The sequence below is a fragment of the Hoplias malabaricus genome, chromosome 2 (genome assembly GCF_029633855.1).
Source record: "Hoplias malabaricus isolate fHopMal1 chromosome 2, fHopMal1.hap1, whole genome shotgun sequence".
NCBI classification, from domain to species: Eukaryota; Metazoa; Chordata; class Actinopteri; order Characiformes; family Erythrinidae; genus Hoplias; species Hoplias malabaricus.
In genome coordinates, this window is record NC_089801.1 from 58327083 (window position 1) to 58336221 (window position 9139).

Consider the following 9139-nt stretch of genomic DNA (forward strand, 5'->3'; position numbering starts at 1 on the left):
AGGGAACCAACTGATTTTCCATATGACTGTGACGATAGTGTTGTCTGGAGGAATTAAATCCCATTAAAGATATATTTAAATAACTATTACTTACAATTAGTGGTAGACCCTGGGATGGGTGTGTTTTTGTACATGAAACACAGTACGATGTTGTTTTATGGCAGTTTGGGTGCAATTTGTTGCATCTGCATTACTTTTGTTTTAGCTATTTTCATTTCTTCTTCTTCTTCTTCTGTAAAGACTACTTTGAGCGAGTTCCTTTTAACTGTACCATTTCCCACCTCCAGTGTTTTCCTTTTTTCATACGCCCTTGCTCTTGGTCAATGACAACCTGATGTATACTGATGCTGCTTTGAGAAGCTGTGGTATTGAGCAACTCTGACTCTTGACAAAGAAAGAGGAACCAACTGAAGACACAGCAACCGATTCATTCTTTGAAATATTCTGGGGAGAAAGCTTACAGGATTGGAACAACAGCCGGCTGGAGTTTGGGTGAACAAAAAGGAAGCCATCATTCTAGTCAGGATGAAGATCCTTTTCATCTATACCTACCTCATCTCAGGTCAGAATCATATTTTTCAATTATTTAAATAAGAGCTTATACATTAAAATTAAATATTTGTGCTCAAAATATACATATGTAGAAACAGTAATTTTGTGGTAAAGTTACTTCATAATTTAGGGAGATTTTTTTTTTTTATCTATTTGATTGGCAGGTCTAGTGGGCTGCTTTGATGTGACTGGCTACACAGGAGGCACTGTCATAATCTTCTGCAACCATCAAAAGCTTGGACAGAATGATAAATACTTTTGCAAGGAAGGCATTAATCCAAACACTCTAAAGGACTGTGTGATTATAAAACATAATCAAACTCCCAACATAGTGAGTCACAAAGACTCAAGAATTGCTTTAGTCGACACCCCTAATATTCTCACTGTGTTCCACAAAGAACTGAGTTTACAGGACTCTGGATCATATAAGTGTGGAGCATCTAGTTTGTGGAATATTGATTTGAACCTGAAAGTGAACACAGGTAAGATATCATTTATATTGTATTAGGGATGGCCTAAATAATAGAAATACTTGAGTATTTAGTGTATTTTAGTGGGTAATCCTGCTGCTTTCTATGCCCAAGACTAGGGTTGTTTTCCCTGCTCAGATAAAAAAGACCACTAACAAAACATTCACCAGAACCTATAGCATGATTAGAACATACTGCAACTGCAAGATGTTGAGTGTTTTATGTCACAGTTATGTTTGACTCTACAATGAATTCATCTGGTTTAAAAAAGGTGAAAAAATTGAGGAATTTATTTTTCAGAAACTTGATTGATTCAGGTTCAGAAACTTGATCATATTAATATTACCTAGTTTCAGACCAAAGCACGATACGTGCAGATGAGGCTAAAAAGGGTTTATTACAAAACACACAGTCCAAAGGCATAGTCGGAAAACAAGCCGAAGGTCGAAAACTAGTCAAACATGCACAAAAAGGGGAATCCAAAGACAAAGCTGAAAAGAATGGCAAAAGCCAAAAAGCAGAAAAGACAAGAGATACTAATGAGTTGTATGCACTGAAATACAGAAGTGTCATTAAACGAGAATGATTCAAATTGGACTTTGACATTTTCACATTCTTTTACTAATATATCTTTTGTATTAAGGATATTTTAACTATACTTTACCATCTCAGGCATTAGCTCTCTATTATTATTAGTCAGCATTTCAAGATCTGGACAATGTTATTCTTCAACCCCATTATGTACAAAATGGAAGCTCTCTGAATAAGATCATGAAACGTATTTCTAAAGAAATCAATATTTTAATTTTAATCAGATGTCCCCAAAACTAATTCAATAATTGCAAATAAGAAAATGATATAAAAATCTCACCCTTTTGCTATACTAAAGCATGAAATGTCCCTTTTCTTGAAAGCGCTTGTTTAACTGAAGAATCTTCACCAAAATCAATAAGCTTATGACAGCTCTCAACATTTTAGACAGAAGTCAATAAACATTAAATTACTTTTTAATGAATTTTTAAATAATTATCTATGAAAATGTGGGTGTGACAGGATCGAGACTAGGGTAACAGGGTAGAAGGGACAAATAGGAGCAGGTAGAAGAAGGGAAGCCTGGAGCAGGTAAAGGAGGGGAGACAGGAGCAGGTAGAGAAGGAGAAGCTGGATGGAGATGAAGGAGAGGCTGGAGATTCACAGGTGAGGTTAAAGAATGATGGATATGTTAGTCATGAGATTCAGCATTGTGACAAATGTCAGTATGATGATCTGAATAACAACGCTTCACCCATGTGGCTTTGGAATCAATGCTTTATATCAAGAGTGGTGTTCTAAGAGGCCTCATGACGTACTACTTGTTTGTTTGATCAGTTCTACATGACCTGAAATTAGGACTGCAAATGCAAAAAATCATCAACATTCAGGAGAGCTGCCTCGGAGCACTAATGTCATATCAGCTGCTCTTTTTAAGACTCTCCCAAAACCATCTGGTGCTCCTTTCCCAACTAGGGAGCTGTATTTACAGCTGTAATTTTCTTAAAAGTCAGTATGTATCAAAGCATCTTCCCTTGACATGTTCTTCAGTTCACGGCAGATGGCATACTGCTGCTTAATGTTAAAGTGATACGGTTTATGTGGCTGTGGAAGAGCTCCATGAGGTCATCTTGTGTGCCCTCCACAGATTTCTTAAAGACACATTGACTGTTGCCTTTTCTACTTTTTTTCTTTTTATCCTTCTCTTCTGTTACCCACTGGGTAAAAGATAAATTTGAAATACTGTTATACGTGCTTGAGATGGGGACACTGTTGTCCCTATAGTGAACACACTCTCCGTACATGTAGCTTTTGTTGGACGAGTTGCAGCACACTATATCTACCAACTGTTCCAGACTACCAGTCTCAATAAGGTTCAGCTGGCTGAGCTTCACAGACACAAAGCTCAGATTTTCATGCAATTTACACATGCATGTGTCTCATTCAGAGATTGTTGGATTAAGAACCGAAAAAGGGTTTTCTGCTTAAAAATCTTCTGTAAATATTTTGCAGTGTGTCCACCAGGAAACTGCCATTTGACCTTGTTCCTTGTGTTTCTTCGGTTCCTGTGGTGATCCTACTGATCGTCACTTAGAATGTATTTACTCTTTTCTTTAAGTCATCAGTGAACCTGCTGGTCTTTGAAATGCTTATTTGAAAACCCAAGGGACTCACCAGCAAATGTTTGCAACCTGTGGTTTTTTTTTTTTTTTTTTTTTTTTTCTTCTATAATCCTCCCTGTGGCAATCAGCTGTCTTTCGCCATCATTGGTCGCTTGTTTGTGTTAATTACTGATATCTTGAATTAGTGATTGGTGATAAAGCAATGTCTTTCTGATTTGAGGGTTAACAGGGCAATTTGCAGTTAGTTGCTTTACCTTTGACCATGGTGAATCAGAATGTTTCCTTAAATGTTGGCACTTTTTTGTATTTTTCATTTTGTAGGTTTCTTACTTTTCCTTAAGTTCTTCTTTTTGCCTCTTAAGCTTGTTTCTTTCTTCTCTGCCAAAACAAAACCATGAAGTTGATTTGAAACTGGAAAATTAGATTTTTTTTTTTTTAGAATACTCAATCATCCCTGTGCTTTTTACAAACAGAAGAATTTGTCCTTTGCATTTCCCCCAATCCGTGCAGTGAAACACACATTTCCACACCCTAGTGAACACACATGCCCAGAGCAGTGGGCAGCCATGGCACCTAGAGAGTATTTAGGGGTTTGGTACCTTGCTCAAAGGCATTTCAGTCGTGACCTGTCGGCTCTAGTAATTAAACTGGCAACCTTCCCATCACAAGCCAAGTTCTCTAACCACCAGGCCAAGGCTGCCCCTAGTATTAGGACTTTACCCCCTCCTCCCCTCCCTGTTTTCTAAAATCAAATTGTGCAAGAATATCTTTCTAACACTTTAACTGCCCATTGCCCTAACCTTGAAGATCCTGACCGCTCTGGGTGATCTCCCTGATCTGGACTGTGTGGAGAAGTGCTTAAGTTTTTGAACGTTATTCTATTTTCATTTTGTATGCTGCTCTCCACATTTTTCTTTCTGATGCTGTTCTCATTTACTTAGGTCTTTAATTGCTTTCTTTCTCCCTTCCTCTACTTTCCTTCTCCAACTGTCACCTTCACTCTGCAGATATTTCTCCCCTCTAGTGATGGGAATTTCGGCTCTTTTGGCTCGGCTCTTCATGAAGAGCCGGTTTTTCAGCTCCTAAATGGCTTTGTTTTACCACTTCCACTGGTACAGAACAATATTACCTACATTTTACATGACTATATGGACAAAACATTATTGTTCAATATTAAAAATAATAAATAGTGTTGCAATGGCCAATTGTTTTATGGCTGTCTTGTAATAACTCACTCACACATTCAATTGTATAAATAACTGGATTTTTATTTAAACACCTTAATAAAAACTCACTTGTAAACTCTGGAATATAGCCAATGGAACCCAAAAGGTAGGTATTACTAAATATCTTATTAAATTAAATAATCATCCATTTCTGGGTAATAAAATAAACAAATACTCTGCAAAGTGCAAAACAGCAGCATTCAACGGTAGTGATTAAAACAACCACAACTGTAAACAAACATTTAACTGATTTAACATGTTCTTCGACTATTTTTTGGAAGGCAGATTGGCATTCAGGAAAACCAAGTGTCTCAGCTTGGAGGGCTGGAGCTTGCTTGTTGTTCTCTGATTGGTTGAATGACAAGCCTTAGAAAAAAATGGCTCGGTCTTAGACGGGAACCGGCTCTCATCGTTCACTTAAAAGAGCCGGCTCTTTGAACCGGTTCGTTCGCGACCAACACATCACTACTCCCTTCTTTCTGGATCATTTTTAAGGTGTGTCCGATACTTCCACTGCCTTTCTCCTGCTGTTGTTGGTGCCATCTTACTCAGCTTAAACATGGAGCATAGATTACATTCAGCATGTGTGTGGTAAAAGAATGTTGATCAAATATAATAATAATTAATTAAAATAATTGGATAACTTAACAACTGAAATCTTAAAATCACAACCCTGTGACAATCTCATAACCCCATTACAATCAAACACATAATGGGGTTGTGATTTTTGCACAAAATGGCCACTGCTCTACATAGTGAATAGAACTACACACTAAAACAACCTTTATTCATAAGTAATAGGTTTTTATCTTTTTTTTTCCATGTGAAGGTATTGAGTCATTGAGTTTGATGACCACAATATCACAGGATAAATGACCAAAACTAAGTAAAAGAAGGAAGCCACTTGCCTGTCTTTAGTGTCCTGTTGTCCAAAAGACATGAGTGATGTCACTTCCTGATGTACATTGTTTTTATCAGGTGTGTGTGGGGAGGGGGGTACAGAACTAAATAATGTGGTTTTAATGAATAATTATCAAATAATTTTGGGAAAAAAAACATCACCACCAAATAAGCACAGATAGATGTTCATGTTGATATCAAAATGTATGGACTTTTTTTATAGTTGCATTTGGTCTATTCTAAGTATACTTTCATTGAAGGCCATGACGGACATGACAAAATAGGTGGTGTCAACAAAAAAAACTATCATTTCTCATAAAAAATAAACAAATAAATAAAAAATACACAGTATTAACGGAGATATTTCAGTGTATGTGTAAAGTTGTTAAAATATCCATTTGTATGGCCCAGTAGACAAAATACACCTAAAGAGGATAGAAGGACTCAAAAGGCACCATTTTCATGAATAACTCAGAAACAATACTTCACTAAGAGCTAATTTAAGCAGAGTTTAAATAGACCATGAAACAGGTGAAAACGATAGTAGATCTGGTGAAGCTGACCTGTGACGGGCTGCTGTTTGTATGCTGGAGGTCACATGATCACCCAAGGGATCCTGGGAAATTAAGAACCTGAAGGATGTGTGACAAGAACAAGCAGCACCCATTCTTTCTACAGCAAAGTACAACGTGCAAGCATCTAGGCTTTAGCCTAAAATTGTTTCAAACTACAGAATATATTTAAGCTGCAATTTTATAATTATTTAATCTGACTGTAAACTCTGAAATCTACATTTTGTTGTTCTTAACTGTGACTTTAAAATTCAAATGCCTTTTATAATTCTGTAAATGCTGTATGAACCAGCCTCATGTGTGTGATGTGCTTATTAGAGTATATTTTGTTTTAAACTCTAATGTGTTTTCAGGCTTGCATGATATATTTTGTATGGTTGACAGATCCATGTTGCATGAGTCCAAGGACTGTAACTGGCTTCCTGGGGGACACTGTAACTATCAGTTGCTCCTATCCAGAGGAGTTCTTGGAACATTTAAAGTACTTCTTCAAAAAGAATGGTGAACATTTTACCCAACTCATCAGAACCACAGAGTCTCAGAGAGACCGATTCTCAATCTCGGATGACAGGAGCTCTAAAGCTGTCATTGTGAACCTCAGGGATGTGAGAGAAGAAGATGCAGGAATTTATTACTGTGGAGCTGGAATAGTGGGAACAACTGCCAGTTATTATTCCCTCTTTCCAGAGATTGAGCTACAGGTTACTGTAGGTGAGATCTGTTTAAGACTTGTTTGTAAGATAAAATACTGGATAACGCAGTGGATTATTCTGGATGCTGGTTTGCCATTTGTGTTCAAACTCATGGTAGACATGATAATTGATTATCGTCTGTTCATTTTGTCACTCAGCTCAAGCTTCCTCTGTCATCATCCCTGTGTCTGTGTGTATGACTCTGCTGCTGATTGGAGGATCAGCTCTGATCTTCTACAAACTGAGAGGTAAGAAAACCTCTATGTTTGAAATATCTAAGACTGGTTAAATTCTCTGCCTGGGTAAATAAGCCTCACTACACCAAAAAACGTCCTTGGGCAAGACTCCCAAGACTTTAAAAAGACACGTGTCTGTAACAGGATTAAGAAAGTTTGCTGCTGTGGATAAGATTATCTGGCAAACTATGTAAACATTGCTGCACTTACTCCCACTAGTGGAATATAATATTTGTTGGCACTGTTGTTTTTTTTTTTTTCAGACTGTATTAGAAAGAGAAATGACACAGTAAGTAAACTGAGTTCATGAAAATAATTTTGCTATTTATAAATTAGCACTGTTTACATTTAATAAAATAAGTCTAAACACAGTAAATCTGAAATATAGACTAGAGTCTATACCTCTAATACATACTAAACATTGTTCTGATTTCAGACTAATTGTGATTATGAAAATGAACCACCTGAAAACCAGAATCACATGAGAATGAGTCCACAATTCCAGAACATGGATCTCAGAACCAAACAATTGCATTCAGCCTACCAGCAACTGGAACCCAGCAGTAGAGAGAGAGATTCCCTCTACCTCAATCTACAAAACAACAGTAATTAGATCCAGTCTAACAGACTTAGCCAAAATACCAATCAATCAGGTTGTCAACAAGTGCCAAAGCCCTCAAAACAACAAATCACATTCTACCAGTCTAAACACCCGCACCAATCATTCCAGATTCCACAGCCTAAATCCTCACTCTGAAAATAAATGAATAAAAAACATAATTTAATTTAATCACTTTCAGCATATAATAATGTACAACTTATTTTTTAGAAATTAGTGAAGGATACAATCTTTTAATGTTTTTTTTAAGTTTTAGTGTAATTCAAATAATTAAAGGTACTTCTATAAAATTTCATTGCTATTATGTCCATGGTATTTTTTTTTCCTTTAACTTCTGTAAGTAGTTCATTCTGATCAAAGCTGCAATGGCTCTGGAAAATCATGACCCAGCAGGAACACACCCTGGACAGGCCACTTTTATTTTGTGATCATTTATTTAGAATTTTCCATGGTTTGCAGTCTGGTTGTGATTCTATTTCATTAAATATTTTTAACTCATAGCAATATTAACAGTCATTTTCTCTTTTGTATAACAACTATGTGTGGTCAATTAAGTGTAAACTACTTAACAAGAATGGTTGTACGGAGATAATTTTGCTAATAAAACATGTTTAAAAAATGCTTTAAACTTTGAAATAAAAAAATTTGTGTCTCGTGTTTCTTTCATTTTTCACACTTTTCTTTTTAGTTTGAAATTGTAATATGTCGGAGTGATGCTTGTTTGCTTCTGCCTTTTCTACCTGCTGACTGATGGACAATTCTCAGAGCAGCAGCACTGCTGTGTCTGAACCACTTACACAAGTGTAACACTTAAATTTGTATGGATAAATTATAAATACTTTTTATAGCTATCTAGCTTTTTTTTTCCCTTAGACTTTATTTCACTGGAATGAGGGCTGAGGGCAGAACTACAAAGACTCATTTACTTAGGTTCAGTTCTAAGGAATTTGAGCTGAGGGTTAAGAACAGAGAAACACAAATTTTGTCTGTGAGATATCAGTTTCAAAAGTGTACAGAAGTGGATTTAAAGCCTTGTTTGAACATGAAGTTCGAGAGAATAATCTCACTGTGCATCACTATTGAAAGGCATGAACTGTGATCTCTTTTAGGTGGCGTTCTTAATGAAGTCCACCAATCTCCCCCAGTCACAAAAAACCAACACTGGTCATGGTTTCCCAAACTGTGTTTAGATGTTTCTTGCAGAATCATTGTGTTATTACTCTTTTTTTCAGCTGTTTGTGAAAGCTAACAAAGTTTGAAAGCTCTCCTCAGAACTGACTATATGGTACTCATTCATTCATTGTCTGTAACCGCTTGTGCAGTTCAGGGTTGCGGTCGGTCCCGAGCCTACCCAGAACCCACTGGGCACAACTGTGTATTACTCTAATTTGTTATTAAATTCTATCTTCTTCTTCTTTCTTTGGCTGCTCCCTCCCATCAGGGGTCACCACAGCAGTTCAACCATGATCCGCACCATCGATCTGGCAGTTTTTATGCCGGATGCCCTTCCTGATGCAACCCCTCCCCTATTCATCCGGGCTTGGGGACCAGCGCTGGTCCCCAAGCCTGGATGGTAGGTACAAATTCTTTATTGATTTAATTTTCAAGATATAAATATTAACATGTCGCAGTCACACAGCTCCAGGGGCCTGTGAGGAGTTGGTGTGTTCTCCCCGTGTCGGCGTGGGTTTCCTCCGGGTGCTCCGGTTTCCTCCCACA

The 9139-nt window shown here is 37.1% G+C and overlaps 1 protein-coding gene across 1 annotated transcript; it reads left to right on the forward strand.

The window, feature by feature from the left end:
• The first annotated feature begins 451 nt into the window (after nucleotides 1-451).
• LOC136686597 (polymeric immunoglobulin receptor-like) lies at nucleotides 452-8002 on the forward strand. Its single transcript, XM_066660491.1, has 6 exons — nucleotides 452-562; nucleotides 717-1034; nucleotides 6258-6584; nucleotides 6724-6813; nucleotides 7065-7090; nucleotides 7238-8002. Exons 1-6 carry the CDS (start codon nucleotides 526-528, stop codon nucleotides 7412-7414), a joined length of 975 nt encoding a protein of 324 aa, XP_066516588.1. The 5' UTR covers nucleotides 452-525; the 3' UTR covers nucleotides 7415-8002.
• The last annotated feature ends 1137 nt before the right edge of the window (nucleotides 8003-9139 follow it).